Raw genomic sequence first — 18,586 nt, forward strand, 5'->3', positions numbered from 1 at the left:
TGCTCGTCCAGATGGGTAGGAGGGGTGAAGGCGGGGTGGAGAGCTCAAACTGTGCTGGCGGCGGCAGCAGTGGTGATGAGTGGTGGGGCTGCGATAAGCACAGACACCCGTATTTAAGGGGAGGCAAGAAGCACCTTGGAGCACCCCTGGCTGCACACCAAACCGGTCAGCTCACGATTCCAACACAGGGGAAGGCAGACCCCCGTTGCCTCAGACTGTGAGGCCAAGAGGGCACGGGGACGGAGGAGGAGGCTCCCAGTCTCTCAGCGGAGGGTAAAGGCAAGAATCCATCTTGGACCCCGGCCCCCACACAGCACCACAGTGTTGTGAGAAGGGTCGCCCAGTAGTGACGAGTGCACGGGGCTCCGCTCCCAATAGCGTAGGAGGTGTGACAGCTCCGCCCAAGAAGGGAAGATAAATGAAAACAGGATGGAAGAAATCATGATTGAAGTACCAATCATGCAGCTGACCAAAAAGCAAATACATGAATTAACCAATGAACAAATAGATAATCTTTCTGAGGCTCAGTTCAGAGCTATAGTCATAAGGCAGCTTACAGAATAAACAAAAGATATTGAACAACACAGGAAAGGAATGAAGGCTAGTCCTGCTGAAATGAATGAACACACATATGAAACAAGTGGTGAGGGAAGGAAAACTAGGGATCAAATCAACAAATCGGAACATAGGGAAGGAAGAGTCAACCAGTGCAGAAAGAGGAAACAAAAAGTGAGGAAAATGAGGAGAGGCTCAGAAACTTCTGGGACAACTATAAGAGAGTGAACATCCAAATTATAGGATTGCCAGAAGGTGAAGAAGAAGAACTAGAAATTGAAAAATTATGTGAAAAAATAATGAAGCAGAACTTCCCCAACTTGGGGAAGGAAATAGATTTACAGGTCCAGGAAGCACAGAGAGTTCCAGAAAAACTGGACCCAGGGAGAACAACACCAATACACATTATAATGTTAAAAATTAAAGATAGAGAATCTTAAAAGCAGCAAGAGAGAAGGAAAGAATTATGTACAAAGGGGTCCCAATTAGACTGTCAGCTGATTTCTCAAAGGAGACTCTGCAAGCAAGAAGGAATTGGCAAGAAATATTTGAAGTAATGAAAAGCAAAAACCTACAGCCATGATTACTCTATCCAGCGAAGCTGTCAATCAGAATAGAAGGGCAGAGAAAGTGCTTCCAGGACAAAGTAAAACTGAAGGAGTTGATCAGATCCAAACCACTGTTATATGAGATGTTAAAGGGACTTGTTTAGAAGGAGGATCAAAACTATGAACATTAAAGTGAAAACTGTATCACAACAACCAACAACAGAAGCTAGGGAATCAAAACAAAGGCAAACTAAGTAGTCAACGGGAGTGGAAAAAGAATTATAGGTATGGGGAACATATTGGGGGGAGGTCAGCAGAGAGGGGGAAGGGGGAAAAGGGAGGGAGATGATGCAGGAATTAAGAAGCATAGTAGGAGGGAGTGGAGTAGACAGGAAGTAGTTGAGAAGAACTATATGCACGACCAATGGGCATGGACTAAGAGAGGGGGACAACTGGAGGGAGGGGGGGTCACTGGGTTCAGGGGAACAAAGGGAAAAGAAATTGGGACAATTGTAACAACATAATCAATAAAACATATTTAAAAAAGAAAAAAGGAAAAAGCATTGTGCAGAACACCATAGTTAATTACGTTCTATTTAAGAAAGCAGAGGAAATAATAATGAGTAAATATGGATAAACATAAATACACACATATGTAAGTTTGTGTATGTAATTATTCACATATAAATAATAATACATAAGTATATTTATTCACTTCATAGTTTATATATATTTACAAAGAAGATACACAGGAATGATGAATTAGGAGTAAATAAAAGTGGCAGAGGAGAGCAATGGGGGAAAATTGGGACAATTTTAACTGAACAATAAAAAAAAATTAACCTTAATTAAAAAAAAAAAAAGAAAAGTAAATGGAATTGGGTCCCCATCAGGGATGAGCGAAACGGAGTGAGGGGACAGAAATGAAAGGGGACTTCTCTGAGTATACCTTTCAATATAATTTTGACAAGGTAAATGTTTTATGTATTCAAAATATTAAATTAGCTCAAAATGGAAAAACAAATTCTAACATTGGAAAGAAACAAATGAACCTAACTGAAATCAGTAATGTAACCACAAATGAAAAGAATTCTGTCACAGTGACTACTGAACACAGTACTTTGTACCCTCTTAATGAAATATAGTCTAATGATAAAAAGGACTGCAAAGAAATCTTACATTTTACTGGCAAGTTTTATGGTTAGTAACATTAGTATCAGAATTTTGGAATTGTAAATTTGACATCTTAAAAAACATTGGTGGAAAAAGCAAAGAAGTAAATATACTACTGTTATTAAGGACCCAGAAATTCAGTGTAAAAGAAGAGGTAATAGTACAGAAACAAATTTAAAAACCCTATAATGTTAACGTTGAATTAGAAATATAAATATATCAATATCCATCTATCTATCAATCACCTATTTATCTATATCACATTCTAGCTTCGTCACTTAAAGAGTCTAGAAACAGTGACACCAGTAGGAATCGGCAGCCTTAGAGCCCAAATCTGGATTTCTAAATAGCATTCCCACTAAAAGGAACCTTGGCCATTTGGAGAAATTATTGATTTCCAAGTCTGGGGCAGGGCAAGTACATGGTGATCCTGAGGTATCTACTATGTACCAGAAAGCAAGGATAAACTCAAAGATTAATGGTGACATACAAAAAGGGTACAGGCCAGCTTGAAGGAATTTCACTAAAAGCATAAATGAGACTCAAAATCCAAATTATCTTGGGAAGCTGGAATGCTCAACCAAATCAATATGATGAAAACTAACAGAGAGGACTAAAGAATAGGATTCAGGTTTAAAGAACCAGCTTTACAGGTTCAGGATGGAAGACAATCTGACATGGCAGCTGATCATGTGAAAAAAAGCATGGACATTTTAGAGCTGAATATGAACCCAAAGTGAGATAAGATTACTAAAAAAGTTAATGTAATAGTATAAGCAGTACTGAAGAAATTTAGGATCTAAGTCATGCAAGTTATGAGGCCCACGGGTATTCAGTGTTAGGTGCCATATATTAAGATGTGTACGCTTGGCATGATATCTCTTCCTCCTTCTCATAGCAATTCCTAGTTTTGAACACCTCTCATATGCCAGACACTGTATTAGATGCTTATACATGTTTTGCCCAATTTTTTTTTTCAGATTTAATGTGTTTTATTGATTAAAATATTACATTTGTGCCAATTTCCCTTCCCTCTGCTCCCCTCCACCCGGTGGCCCCCCTCCCTCCAGTTGTCCCCCCCTTTTAGATTATGTCCATTAGTTGTGCATACAGTTCCTCCCAACCTCTCTCCGTCTATTCCATTCCCTCCTACCTTGATCCCCAATTCCTATATCATTTCCCTCCCTTTCCCCATTTCCCCTCCCTGTTGACCTCCCCCCAATATGCTTCCCGTACCCACAGTTCCTTTTCCACTCTCGTTGCCTATTTAGTTTGCCTTTGTTTCATCTCCCTAGCTTCTGTTTTTTTTTAAACCAGTCCCTTTAACATCTCATATAACAGTGGTTTGGATCTAATGAACTCTTTCAGTTTTATTTTGTCCTGGAAACACTTTCTCTGTCCTTCTATTCTGAATGACAATTTCGCTGGATAGAGTATTCGTGGTTGTAGGTTTTGGATTTTCATTACTTTGAATATTTCTTGCCAGTCCCTTCTTGCCTGTAGGGTCTCCCTTGAGAAGTCAGCTGATAGTCTAATTGGGACCCCTTTGTACATAATTCTTTTCTTCTCTCTTGCTGCTTTTAAGATTCTCTCTTTATCTTTAATTTTTGACATTTTGATTATAATGTGTCTTGGAGTGGTTCTCCCTGGGTCCAGTCTCTTGGGAACTCTCCTTGCTTCCTGGACCTGAAAGTCTATTCCCTTCCCCAAGTCTGGGAAGTTCTCCTTTATTATATTTTCACTCAATTTTTCAAGTTCTAGTTCATCTTCCTCGCTCTCTGGCAAACCAATGATTCTTATGTTGGGCCTTTTATAGCTGTCCCAGAGGTTTCTGATCCTCTCATTGTTGCTTGCCATTTCCTCTCGCTGCATTGGTTGACTGCTTGTTCCTTCTCCATATTCCAGTTTGTTGAAATGAACTCTGGATTTTATTTCCTTTCTTTCTGTCTCGTATGCGGTTTTGTTCCTTTCGTTATGAAAGTTTTTCGCTTCTTTCATATCTTTTTCCTGCTCTTCTGTGAATTCTGTAAGCCACCTGATAACAATGGCCCAGAACTGAGCCTCTGACAGGTTTCTTATCTGTTCATCTGTCAGGTTCTCTATCTGCTGTCTGGTGAGCTGCGCCACCAGGATTTCTATAGTTGCCTGCCTCATTTTGACAGATGCGTTTTGTTTTCTTGGGCCGGCTGTCGGGGGCAGTGCCTGTGTACGCGTCACAAATCAGCGACCGGCCGGCGCCTGCCTGTCCGCGACCTATTTCGCAGCCCTGTGGTGCTTTCTTTGGGGGCGGGGGTCCAAGATGGATTCACACAGTTATTCAGCCAGGAGACCGGGATCCGTCCTCCCACACCCCTGGGCCTCACTGTTCAAGGCGATGCGGCGGCCGCTCTCCCCAGCGCCGGAGTCGCGCACCGGCAGGGGCTTGGCCGCAGCTGGGACTCCTCGCCGCCCGCTGCTCCGGGTGCGACCGCAAACAGCACTGCCCTCTTTAACTCTTACCTGCCCAAGTGGCACCGCTGGTTTATAACTTCATATGTTGGACTTCCGTGTAGTTTTATTTTCTGGAATTTCTAGTTATCCTTTGTTTTGAAGTAGTTGTATTCCCCTTTAGTTGTAGAGGGAGACCTAGTGTGTCCGTCTAAGCCTCCATCTTGGCCGGAAGTCCATGTTTTGCCCAATTTAAGCCTCACAATCACCCTACTGAAGTGAGTGCAATTATAATCCCTGCTGTATAAGTAAGGACATTTAGGCTTGATGGATTAAGTAACTATCTCTGTTAGACAGCTAATAAAGGTACAGACCTGTAACTGAAGTCTGAAAAGAAAGTCACATAAAAAAATCATTCAAGAAACCAGAGGATTTGAGCCTGGAAAAGAAGATGAAGGGACACATGGCAGGTATCCTCAAATATTTAGAGAAGAAAAAAATTCTGCAGTTTCAGAAATAATGGGTATGGTTAGAAGCAGGCAGATGACAACCCCACTGTGCAACAGCAGGATGAGCTACTTGGGAGGGAAGCATCTGTGAGAGCTACTGCAGGTGTGACTGGCACTGGGAGTGGAGTCGACTCCATGGACTCACACCTTGGCATGTGGTCCAGCTGCAAGTCAGCAGGCTACAAGCAGAACTTCTGTGAGTCTGCTGATCTCCTGCCACACCTCTCACCTAATCCCCAAGGGCTACAACTCTTTAAGCTCACACAATACAGCTTCCTATTACAATATTGCTTTATGTTCCATCAAAGCCTTTCCCATTCCCAAAGGGCAAGGAAAGCCTGATGAAAGCAGAACACAGCTGACAATGAGAGGAGGTGCGACCAAGCTTTTGGGTACAGGAGAGAGGAGACGCAATAAAGCCCTTGGTTTAAAGGGGGCAGAGGTACAACCAAAACCTTTGGTTAAAGAGCATAGAAATGCAATTAAGGCCTCTGGTTAAAGAGAAAACTTGAGCTGAATGAGCAGCCATTTTCATCATCAAGTAGAACAGGCATCAAGGATTAAGCATAGTGTACTGGAGGGAAAAGGCTTCTGGCAGAAATGAAATGATAAAACCCTAGCACCAGGAGACTGCTCTGAGAAAATGTATAAGCCAGGACTGAGAATTCTGCAACTAGTTATGAGAGCCCTGAACCAAGAAGCAGGTATTTCTGGCTGAGATGGTGTGAGATGAGACTGGCAACATGGGACATATATGGCAGATCTAGCCAAGCCCAACACAATCCACTTAACAACACAGGTTAATGAAAAGACCCTGCATGCCAACCTCAGGTCCCGTTGTGTGCCCTTAAAAAAAAAAATAGCACATCACTAAAAATCCTGTTTCCAATGTAAACATCCATCAACAGAGCATAGATACAGAAATTATAGCATATCAATACAAAGTAACACTGGAATGTTGATTAAAATTAATCACCACGTTTGCTAAACAGGCTTTGTATAACTTAAAAGCAGGGAATACATTTATTAAGGAAAAATAAGTACCAACTCAATCCATGAGTTTATACTGACAGTGACAGGATCAATGGATTCTACGTAATGCCACCAGTGTCTGGGAACAAATAGAACCTGAAAACCAAACAAAAAAATGGTTAGCACAAGAACAGGACATTTTATTTGTTTTTCAGAATCAAACCCTAATTGAGAAGATACTAGAAAAAGAAAGTACAATAATGCAAATGAATTTATAGTAATATTGCTGTAGAAAAGGAAAACAAGAAAAAAGCCCCACAATCCTTTTATCCTATATTTAATGACAAATTCATGTTCTGCAAAGGATACCGCTGCTTTCTCCAGTTTCTACTCTCCTTAATCCTGGACCTTCTCTGTTTACAACTACATCTTAGTAAAGGATTCTGAGATTCTAATATTTCCTCCTTTCCATATCAAAATAGTTGTATGCATTCTGACAAAGGGCATAGGTAAAAAGTATAGGACAGTTTCTGTCTCCTGAATGGAGGAAGTGTGATTTGAAACAGGGGTGGTGGAGAATTTACACACAGAAAAGAATGAGGACATAGCAGGAGGTAGAAGTGGCACTGACAAGGGAGGTGGGACTGCTGAGGCACAGCAAGCTGGCCAGTCTTACTCCTGCAGAAGGAGTGATAAGAGATAAGGGGGGAGAATTAGTTCGGTCAGGGCCTGTACAGGGTTCTGAAATCAGAATGCAGAATCTGGATTTTATCCTATTGGCATCAGGAGTTGCTGAGAAACTTTGAGTTGAAGGATGGTTAAAGTAAGTGACATTATAGGAGAGTCTGGGAACGGTAAGAGATTCTTGCAATAGCTCAATTATAAAATGTTAGGATCTAAATAGGAAGGTATAGTGGACAAAAGCAATGGGCGGAGCCAAAGAGAACCGCATTTATCCAGACTCAGTGAGAGATTTCCTGTGGAAGGCTGAGAAGAGCAGATGGAGATGACCTGAAGCTTTTGAGCTTCAGATTTAGGAAACTGGGTAGCACTTGCTATGGATAGGGTACAGCTGGGAGCTGGGACATGGGAAGAGAGCTCCTTTCAGTGGAACGGCACACTGCAAACCGCCTTTGGGTTTCGTCATTAGGAAGTCATGAGTGTCCTACCACTGAGCATACTTTCAGTAAAGTAGTGAGAGAGAGAGCCAGTTTGTGTGGGTTAAGGAAGAAGCAGGATGTAGGAGAAACTGATATGACAGGCAAATACCCATTCAAATTTGGCTATTAAAATAAAAGAAAATATGTCTATAGCAACAGTAACAATAATAAGGGAAATAAGTGTTGGTAAGGATGTGGAGAAATTGGAACCCTCACACATTGCTGGAGAGGAGGTAAAATGGTGCAGTTGCTGAGGAAAACAGTTTGGTAATTCACCAAAAAGTTAAACACAGAGATAGATACTATATAACCCAGCAATTCCACTCCTAGGTATACATACCCAAGAGAACTGAAAACATGTTTGTACAAAAACTTGTACACAAATGTTCATAGCAGCATTATTTATCATAGCCCCAAAGTGGCAGCAACCCAAATGTGCATCAACTGATTAACGGATAAACAAAATATATCTCCATACAATGCAATATATTCAGCCATAAAAAGAAATGAGGTACTGATAACATTCTACAGCATGGAGGGACCTTAAAAACATGCTAAGTGAAAGAAGCCAGTCACAAAAACTTATATAGTGTATGACTGTGCTTATGTGAAATGTCCAGAATAGGTAAATCTACAGAGAAAGAAAATAGGTAAGTGGTTGCCAGGGGTTGGGTGGGGGAGGGACAGGTTAAGGGGAGTCACCGCCAACGGGTCGAGGCCAGCTGGCCCAGTCAGACTGAGTTGGAGTACGTACTCAGTATGAAGGAAGCAGGAAGGGAGCCAGTGAGAAGGGAGCAAAGGAAGAAAAAGAGGCAGGGGAGAGGGATAATTAAGGGAATAAACTCTCCATAAGAGACTAAGAACAGCTTTCAAATTGTTAATAAAACATGGGACAGCAAATGCCAGTGCCGTAAAGGTGATTTTCCCTACTGGGTGCGATACCTTTGAAAATGTTTCAGAGGCAGTTACAAAAGCAACATCCATTCTTGCTTAAAAGCAAATCATTCTCTGTTCATTCTGCCTCTGTTGGCTCACTACTACCTAGATGCATTACAACTTGAGTATATGCGTCTGGGTTCTAGCACAGTTGAACAGATATTAATTGTGAATAAATGTTTCAGAGCTGTCTTCCTGCACAGTCCATTCTCCGCTTTACCAGCAGGAGGAGCTGTGTTCCCTGCTCCCATCTTTCTATGACCTGAGAAGCAGAGACGTGTGTATGTGAAGTCTATAGGTGGAAAAGCTACCTTCCAACAGCAGGGCACCAGGGAAGAAACCATTCTTATTTGTATTGGGGGGAGAAGAGAGAAGGGAGAGCCCTGTGGCAAACGACTTGACAGGTCATCAAGGTTTAAAAGCCCCCATTACCTGTCCTGGGCTCAGCGTAACCACATGTCTTCGAGCTTTTGGGAACTGAGGAAAACGTTTTAAATCAGGATTGACAACATTGATTTTACTAAACACACTAGATTCTTCATAAGGGATTCTAGTTGGATAAAGGAAAGGAGTATCTTCAGGAGGAAAGAGATGCCATCTTTTCCTAATTAAAAAAAAAAAAAAGATGTAAATTAGTACTCGGAGCTTGAAACAAAACCTGTAAGAAGGCAGCAGCTCAGTGTTTTTACTCATTTCTATTCGCTCCATGAAGGAACGGAGGAGCAATAGCAGTGGTCCCCTGGCACGCTCCTCTGCAACTGCTGGAATCTCCCCTCTGAAATCTGGGCCTAGGGCAGGTGCAACTGGACCTCTCATGATGCCCTGAGGCAGCCCCTTTGCTGGGACAGGATCTAGTTAGAAAGATCATTCTTTCTTATCACAAATCAAAGTCCTCATAAATTGTTGCTATCCCTGATTCTAGAGCTACCCAGAGTAACCCCTGCCCTTTCAAGTATCTGTATTCTTATTTTATCCAGAGCAAACCGCACCCCCGCCCCATAGTTCTAGCCACCAGTTTCCAGACTTCTTCCTGTTGGAGTTGTAAATTTCTTAGGTTAAACAGTTGTTAATTCATTAAGGAAGAGAAATGCATATATGACACCGCATAACTAATAAAGTAGTATAACATAGATATTTTCAAAAAGAGAAAACTGTAAGATGTTTCAGTCACTTTAAAAATTTTTGAAAAATGGAGGTGATAAATTTTAACATACAAAACACCAGACACACCCATACCTAGAGCCAACAAAGCTCTAGGGAGCAAAGGGAGGCAAAGGAGGGAGAAGTGTCAAAAAGGAAGAGACAGAGACAGAAATACACTGAAGGGGAAGCCAAGAGAAAGAGAGAGAAAAACTTAGTTCTGAGAAAAGGCCTGAAGCCCTCTAGTGACACAATGCACTGAAGTGGGGCTGTGTGTCCTTTCAGACTAGGAAGCAGCAGGCTGCTATTTTCAAACTAAGGATTATATACTAAAGTCTTACTTTGCCTTAGAGATGATAAAGCTGCTCTATTTCAGTATACCTATGACTGGTTTAGAAAAAGTTTTGGTATTTAGTATGTTTAGAATGTTAAGAGTTGGAAGGACTCTTAGATCATCAGTCAATTTCACTTTCAAAGTAGTGGAAGAGGGACCCAGTACTTGCTTGGGTCATTCACTGGGCTGATGGTTAGTGGTAGAACCAGAACTAGGTCACAGACATTCTGACCTCTCCAGGTCCCAGCTCATACCTCTGCACCATAGCTTATTCCCCAAAGGAAGAGCCGTATGATAACCATTCCATACAATCTGCTTGCCTTGGCTTAAAATGTAATATATATGCATCCTTCTTTATCAGAAAAAGTAGTCAATCATCATGTCATCCTACTCAAAAAATTTCTCATGGTTCTGCATGATGTTGTTACAGAGCAGAGTCCTCCCAAATCCCCAGAGCCTGCAGGTTGGGGGATGAGGGGAAGGAGGCAGCTTTCAAGATGCCTTTGCATATCAATGGCTGGTAGCTAGTGTCTTAGTTATGCCAATATTTGGTTCTTCCAAGGCCCCAAGGAGATGGGAGAGGTTTTGACCATAGAATGGTGAGGAAAGAGCATACCAGGCCCTGCACAAGGTTCTGTGAATGGTCAGAACCAGTTACCCTGCCCACTGCATCACAGGCTGCAGTCAGGGATTTAAAATTAAGGTGGCAGCCATTTTGGGGAAGTTCCATGCAGTTTGTAAGGGAGAGAGAGAAGGAGGAGAGCCACGTGGTTTGCAGGAAAGGGAGAACCATGCAGTTTGCAAGGAGGTAGAAGAGGAGATCCACACAGTTTGGAGAGAAGGAGGTAGAAGGAGCACCATGCAGTTTTAGAAAGAAAGAGAGACCCATGTGGCTCTGAAAGGGCAGAGAGAGAACCATGCATGATCCAGTGCAACACGGCACATGTTTTCCTGGACTGTTATACGGAGGCTGATGGCATCGTACCCCAGATCCTGAAGGAGAGAGCTGACTGATAAGGGTTGGGTGACTTCTGGGCATGGTTTTGGTTTATAGCCTTTTGGGGAGCAAGGGAAGTGCTGGGTCCCATGAGAGAACAGGGCTCTGAGCTGATGTGTTCACTGACTTTCCCAGGTTGGAATATTGAAAATAAAGACCTGTTTTCCTCAACACTAGCTGTTGGGTTTTACACCAAGGCACCATGTGAAAGAACCCCCTTCCTCTCTGTAACAATGGAAGAAAGAGAATAAGCAGTACAGTATTCCCTCACTTATCACGGGTATTACGTTCTAGACCACCACCACCACCACCACCCCCCCGTGAAGTAGGAACCTTACATTTATTCTACACTCTTAAACCTTCGTAACTTTAACAACATACATATACAGTACCGCAATATAGTGAAAAATCCGCAATAAATAATTAAATATAATATTTTAAAAAATCCTGTGATATAGTGAGGCCGTGATAAGTGAACCGCAATACAGCAAGGGACTACTGTATTTGCCTGGGAGTCAAGACCCTCATGATCATTTCTGCTTTTCCCTCTCTGCTGCCCTGTAAATGTCCTCAAAGGCCAGGAGAGGAGATTGGGGGGTCATTAATTAGGGGAAAATAAGACTGCACGCACAACAGCCAGAGTACATCTTCCAAATGGCAAAAACACTTAAAAATTCTCATATAACTCCTACAAGCAAGGACTATCAAAAGTATTACCTGACTTGCCCTTAGGGTCCACAGATAGAGGAAGATACAAAACTGACCTAAAGTTAAAAAATATGTATTGCATTGTGTCTACAGGTAGGCACACACAAAATTTAGAGTTGAAAGAGGCAGTTCTGGTTCAGCAGTTCTCAAACCAGGATCCCTCAGGGGTCTGGGAGTAGCAGCAATAGCAGCAAAGCCTCTTCCTTTCAACAAAACTTATTTAGGTTTGAAGAAAGGGTGTTCCTGCCTTTAAATAAAAGTTTGAAACCTACCCAGCTTCATATGTAAAAGAGCTAATCAGAGAGCTGTCCAGCTGAACTGAGAGTGGAATCCTGGAATTCTGAGATCAGCTTGCTGAAGGCAATCCTGAACAGGGCTGAGAGACTCACATGGAAACCACAACTTAAACTGCTCCCTTCACATCACAAAGGAGGAAACAAGCAAAGGTCAAGAGATCTGCCCCCTCATGAGGCAGGCTGACAGGATAGAGCTGGGTGGGACTAAACTTTGGGACCCTACCGACTACTCAATACTGGTTCCTCTTCTTGTGCGACACACACAGAGACACACACAGACACACACACGCTCGTGCACATGTGTATTACCTTCCTTGTACCTGGAATACTAAATTGCAACCGTAAGAGTCCAGATGGCAGGGTGTATGAGCCCCCAGGGAGCCAATCCACAATGTACTTTCCCGTCCATTTCTTCCATGAAACCCGAAGTCAGACCATATCACATCCTGTTTTGAAAATAAAATTATAGTCCATCAAGAACCAATTCCTCTGTATGGTAGTGCTGCATATTTAGTTTGACATAAACCCAAATCATGGAATTAAAACTATGTGTAAGCTAGAAAAGAGCAAAGTACTGAACCAAGTATGAAGGTATTGCTTTATTTTTTTAATCATGAATTTTTTCCTATTGAGTTAAAAAAAATACATTTCTATGTGCAGAACATGGTCCTAAATGCTGACACTTCTTTTATCACCATCTTCAATCTGTTTTCTTTTTTTAGAGATAAACTATTAATAGCTGTGTTCAGAAAAATAATATTTCGGGGAGACATTTAATAGACAGTTTTGAGGAAGACTAGAAAAAGCATTTCCATTTTTGTTTTGAATGATGAAAATAGTGGAACATGTGCACATAACGAGTGTGTTACTGCAGGGGAGTTTTTGCTAGGTCAGCACCATGGTAAATGCAGATGCTCGCAGGCAGCAGCTCCAGGGAGTAACAAAAATCATGTGTCCTCTGGGTATAGCCCCAAGTTCCATGCAGTGAGCCTACTTCTGTATTCCCAATGCTTAAAATTATACTTGGCTCAGGGTAAATGCTCAAAACACTGGCTGCTTGGGAAGGAAAGAAGAATCTGTTGACTGAGTATGGGTAAATGGTTCAGGACAAGAACATTTTTAAGCATCTACCACATAGCTAGTACGATACCAGGTGTTTGGAATACAAAAATTAATACAACACAGGCCCACCTTTCAAATCTAAATAAGGGAGATAATCCCATAAGTGGACCCTATCACTACAATGTGACAAATGCTCTGGCAGAAGAGAGCAGCAGCTGCTCGAAGATAACAGGGGAAGGACTCCTGGTCTCAAGCAGGGAGCTTAGGGAAGGCTTCCAATCAGCCTGGCCTTTGTTGGACAGTCCACCACACCTCAGTCGGGAATTTAACTAAAGGCAGCTGAAAGATGTGCAGTGTAAAAACAAAAAATAGGGGTCTGCCTTAGCTAAGAAGACACTGTATCTGCTAGATACACTCCCTTGGGAATCTAATGAATGCCAACACTGCTTTTCCACAAAGAAATGGATACACACACAAAATTTCACATATACTTTTTTTTTTTTTTGGTCTTTCAATTACAGTTGTCCCATTTTTCCCCCATTGCTCCCCCCCACTCAGCCGACCCCTTCTCCCACAATCATATGCCTCCCCGTTGTCCATGTCCATGAGTCATTTATACACGTTCCTGACTAAACCCTTCCCTTACTTATTCCCCTTCTCTCCCTCCTCCCTCCCTCCTATTGACTGCTATTCTGCTCCTTGTCCTATTTAGCTCATTTGTTTATGTTGTTCTTTAGTTTCCTGTATTAGGTGATACCATATGGTATTTTGCTTTCTTTGCCTGGCTTATTTCACTAAGCATAATTCTCTCTAGTTCCATCCAGGTTGTCGCAAATGACAGGAGTTCCTTCTTTCTCTCTGCTACATAGTATTCCATTGTGTAAATGTACCACAGTGGTACAAACTGTGGTACAAATGTACAACTGTGGTTCAAAAATTTCACATATACTTTGAGGGAGTCAACAGACTGATGGCAGGTGAGAAACTGTTCTATAGCACTGCTTCAGAAAGAATCACAGAAAAAAATTTTCTACATGGTGTGTGTGTGTGTGTGTGTTACAATATGAGAAACTGACAAGATGCTTCCCCCATCTCTTATCTAATACAATAATGACTAAAAAAAGGAAAATTATTTTGGAATGATTAGTTCAAGGTGACCTAAACTTCAGCAGCAAATTGTGTGGGAAAACGAAAGGATGTAGAGCTGGGGGGCAAGGGTGGTGGGGCTGGGGCTGTGGAGAGAAAGTGAATCAAAGTAAATGTGTCAGAAAATAGACAGCATTTGAGGTACCTATTTTTTTTCTTTTCCCACAGGCTCTTGAGAATTGGGCCTTTCTTGCCAATTGAGTTCAGCTACATACAGGCAGCCAAATGTCTGAAATCAATATAGGCCCAGGAAGAATCTGCCTTAAGTCTTGTTAAAAACAAGTGACCTTGTTAGGCCACAACATCAGTGAAACCAACACAGGTGACTGATGGGGTGATCCAACCTGGAGTCTCTATTCTCACATTTACCTCAAACATTGGAAAAGTCTTTAGAAATCATCTATATACAGAAATTTCTATTCCAACACTAGCTCTGAAAAGAGCAACAAAGTGTCTAGTTAACAGCTTACTACAAAAAGACTATCTGCTTTCTTGTATCCTCCAGAAGATCCTAGATTTGCTTTTCACTGATACAGACAAGTTTATTTTCTCTTAGGCCAAAAATTATAGTCTTAAATTATCTGAACAATTGTCATGCCTCTCCTTTTCCTTCCTTTCTTTCCTTTCCCTTCCTCGCTCTCCCTTTCAAAAAGTTCCCCCAAAGTTCCCTCTTACTCCTGTGTTGTCAGTCTGCCTCCCTCCACCCTCAGCCCTCTAGCAGCCAGTGAGCTACTTTCTGTTATCACAATATTTTGAAACTGGATTTCACATAAAAATGAGGATAAATTATTTAAATTGCTTGATTAAAAATGTCCCCCAACACTTTAATCAAAATAGGAGACTCTAAAAATCTGGTTGTAATAAATAAAATTCAAAAAAGTGTATATGCTTCACTCAATATTCTTGATCATATATAATATTCTAAAAGTATTACAACATTTAACTGATAAAATGTCAAACAGTACTGAACTCTAACAGAATGTTTTGGTTTTTTATTTTATTTTATTTATTTTTAGAAAGAGGGGAAGGGAGGGAGAAAGAGAGGGAGAGAAACATCAATGTGTGGTTGTCTCTTGCTCGCCCCGAACTGGGGACCTGGCCCGCAACCCAGGCATGTGCTCCGACTGGGAATCAAACCAGCAAAAATCTTTGGTTCGCAGGCTGGCGCTTCATCCATTGAACCACTGAGCCACACCAGCGAGAGTTACTTATTTATTTTTAGAGAGAGGGGAAGGGATGGAGAAAGGGAGAGAAACATCAATGTGTGGTTGCCTTTCACACCCCCAACCGGGGACCCCGCCAGCAACCCAGGCACACGCCCTGACCAGGAATTGAACTGGTGACCCTTCAGTCCATAGGCTGGCACTCAATCCACTGAGCCACATCAGCCAAGGCTAACAGAACATTTTATACTCTTCTATCTTAAGGCTTGGTTTCTGCATCCAACATTCAAGACCCATGGAGTCCTAACTTCATTCAAGTTGGCATCTTTAGTACCTAAAAGAGCTCACAAAAAATGCTAAAAAACCACTTAGTCACTGATCTAGGTCACTAAATCTATTTTTATCCTTGGTATCTCCTAAAATTGTTCCAATTAACAAGTTAATTGCTGCAGAATCAAACACCACTTAAAAAATGTTGTACAAGTAACCAAATCTTCCATAATTTTACAGTTTTAACCAAAGAACTTAAGAAAAACTAGTAAGATGCTTATAATAGAGAAGGGCAGATGTTCTGGCCTACCAGGTAAACCAGTCACCAAAACTAATTCTTAAGTTGCTTAGTTCTGGAAGATGGAATATTACTTGGTAAAGTATTTCAACATTTTCACATATACATTATTATTTTCATTCCCTTTTTACAGATAAGAAGACTAAGGTTCAAGTGGGTTAGATGAGCTTACGATAGCTCATACCGAACCGAGGCTCTGAGAACACACCAACTCAAAAGTATTTGTTCTTTTAGCTATACAATGCCATTTGGGCAACTTGTGATCATGGTTAATTTGAGTCTGTCATATTGGAAGTTTCCTTCTATTTTTCTCCATGCCTAGATCATAAATACATATAGGAAAACAGATTATACATAATTCCATAATGAACTTACATCTAAAGCAAAAAAAGAAAAAACCTAATATTGGTCAAAACAATAAGAATGAAACTTTAAAATGATATAATTAGCTATAAATATTATGTAAAACTTATAAAGAATAAATACTTCAACTTAATTTTCAAACTACCAAATGGCCATTACAAATTAACAAGTACTTAAAGTTCTTTATTTTCCTTAGGAAAATTACTTTAAGTAACATAAACAGAAAACAGGTAGGTTGGATAAACACCCAAATTCTTACATTCCAATTTGTTGCAACAGAAAGCATTACTGCCCATCAAGTCCCTTTGATCATTACTAAACCCACCTGGTTTAATTTCAACATACTCTCATAACTATGTTATAAAGTCCAAGACAGGTTAGATAGAACTAATCTTCCATGTACTGCATTTTGGGATTCTGTGTCCAGGTGACTTAACAGGGTTCCTGACTCTGAGTAGCCAATATGAATGACAACATAAAATAGACTCTCTGAAAAACATTCTTGGGAAAAAGTCCCTTTTGCTATATGTTGATTCTTAACAGCTTCAATTATGATAATTATAAAAGGTAGTATCTGTCATTCTTACCTAATAAGTCAGAGATAAAAATATTTTATATGGTAATGTCACAATTTCCCTACCTTCCTTGGGAAGTAGAGAACAAAATGCTCCAAATAAATGCTTTACTTAGATTAGTCAATGATATAATATTTAACTGAAAATTAGTGGGACTAATTAATTTCATTTGCCATACATGAAAGTCAGTTAAGTGTCAAAATCATAATTCCAGCCACTGGATATTTTCCAGTCATACAAGTATATTTGCCAGTGTACTTAAAAGTATGTATATCACATATTTATCAGTGGATGAATTTAATTGGTGGAAGAAAAGGGTTGATACATGGAAACTTTAAGTAGAGGCTATAAGTAAAAAACTTGTAAAACTAGAAGGCTGAAAAGAGCTAATAATTTCTTAATCAAGTCTGACAAATGCTACAATTAACTAGAAGCCACAAAAAACTTGACAAGAGTGAGGCTAGGGATTTCATGTTAAAACATTCAAACATTCTCTGAAAGACTCTAAAGACCAAAGAAATATCAAAACAAGAAATAAGAGTAGAAAAAATATACACTTCTGTAATCATTCAATTACTTACTATGTACAGTGGTCCGTCCGTCCATCCCCACCCCACCCCCTGCTTTATATGCAGTTTTGCGTTCTGTGGTCCTAATGTAGTAAATGGAAAATAAACAATTCATATGTTTTAAACTGTGCACCATTCTAAGTCATAAAATCTCTCACAGTCCGGCTCCATCCCACCCGGGCCATGAATCATCCTTTTGTTCAGTGTATCCTTGCTGTATATGCTATTCACCCTCAGACACTTAACTTAGTAGCCTTCTGGGTCATCAGGCTGACTGTGTTTAATGCTTGTGTTCAAGTAACCCTTATTTTACTTAATAAGGGCTCCAAAGCCATTCACATAACTTTTATTACAGTATAGTTATAACTGTTCTATTTTATTATTATTGTTAATTTTTCACTGTGCCTTATTTATAAATTAAACTTTATCATAGGTATGTGTGGGAGACTGGTATGTGTGGGAGAGAGGGCTGTAGCCGCTGTGTGGAGCTGGGACCAGAATACAAACCTATAAGCCTTAACAGGCTGGCAAACATACGTGCCCCACATACCATACTGCCGGTCCCACACTCCAGAGAGTTTTAGAAGTAGAATAGGAATGCAATGTACTCCTTGAAGCTAATGAAGCCTGCTTGCTCTGTGTAGCCCCAAATTCTTATCAGTAGAATGTGAAAACAAAATGTTTAAGTACAAAGAGACATCTGGACTTCTATGATATGCCTTGGTGCCTCGGTCTGGCTACCTATCTCCCTATGCTGACTTATGCTTCCCTTTGTTGTTACTCCCAACCATTTGGTGGAGGTCTGCACGCCTACCCCGTGCATTTCTGCACGTAGCAAACTCAATAAAAACCCTGACTGAGAAGAGTGATTAGTGATCTCCTATGAGACACTCACCCTCCTCTCTCCTCAGACAATTCATTTCTGAGTCAGTTCTTTCATCCACACCGAGGGCTATGCGGGATCGGATACTCTCTCAGGTATGTATGACTAGGAAAAAATATATAGTATATATAGGGTTCAGTATTATCTGTAGTTTCAGGCATCTGCTGAGGGTATTGGGATACATCCCCAGTGGATAAGGGGGACTACTGCATTCAGAATGTTAGCACTTTTGGGAAATAAAAAGTTATAAAGCATAGTCCACGTTCCCAAAGAGCTTACAATACTGTTAAATGAATTCTATGTCATATACCATTTAAATAATGACACAAATAAAACAAAGGAATGAAGGCTAGGGATGAATGGATGTGGGTATAAGTGGTTAAGAAGACTTCCTAGCCAAGGCTGAATCTGAGTCAGGCCCTGAGAAGTAGAATTTTAATAGGCGGAAATTGAGAAGAGCATGAGCAAAGGTCAGGAGATGAGAGAAAACATAGGGGTCCAG

At 40.8% G+C, this 18,586-nt stretch overlaps 1 protein-coding gene across 3 annotated transcripts in view; it reads right to left on the bottom strand.

The window, feature by feature from the left end:
* HSPBAP1 (HSPB1 associated protein 1) overlaps positions 1–18,586 on the bottom strand; it is a 66,426-nt gene that overhangs the window by 7,069 nt on the left and 40,771 nt on the right. For 2 of the 3 annotated variants that reach the window (XM_090277457.1, XM_090277479.1), the window contains 3 exons: positions 12,065–12,201; positions 8,713–8,884; positions 6,257–6,340 (listed from right to left, as the gene is read on the bottom strand). In XM_090277457.1, the coding sequence (XP_090133583.1) occupies positions 6,257–6,340; positions 8,713–8,884; positions 12,065–12,201 (393 nt within the window). The remainder of the gene's footprint in view (positions 1–6,256; positions 6,341–8,712; positions 8,885–12,064; positions 12,202–18,586) is intronic. The other variant, XM_090277467.1, reaches the window with a different exon arrangement.

The sequence above is a fragment of the Furipterus horrens genome, unplaced genomic scaffold, assembly GCF_987537825.1.
Source record: "Furipterus horrens unplaced genomic scaffold, mFurHor1.1.pri manual_scaffold_1, whole genome shotgun sequence".
In the NCBI taxonomy this organism is placed as follows: Eukaryota; Metazoa; Chordata; class Mammalia; order Chiroptera; family Furipteridae; genus Furipterus; species Furipterus horrens.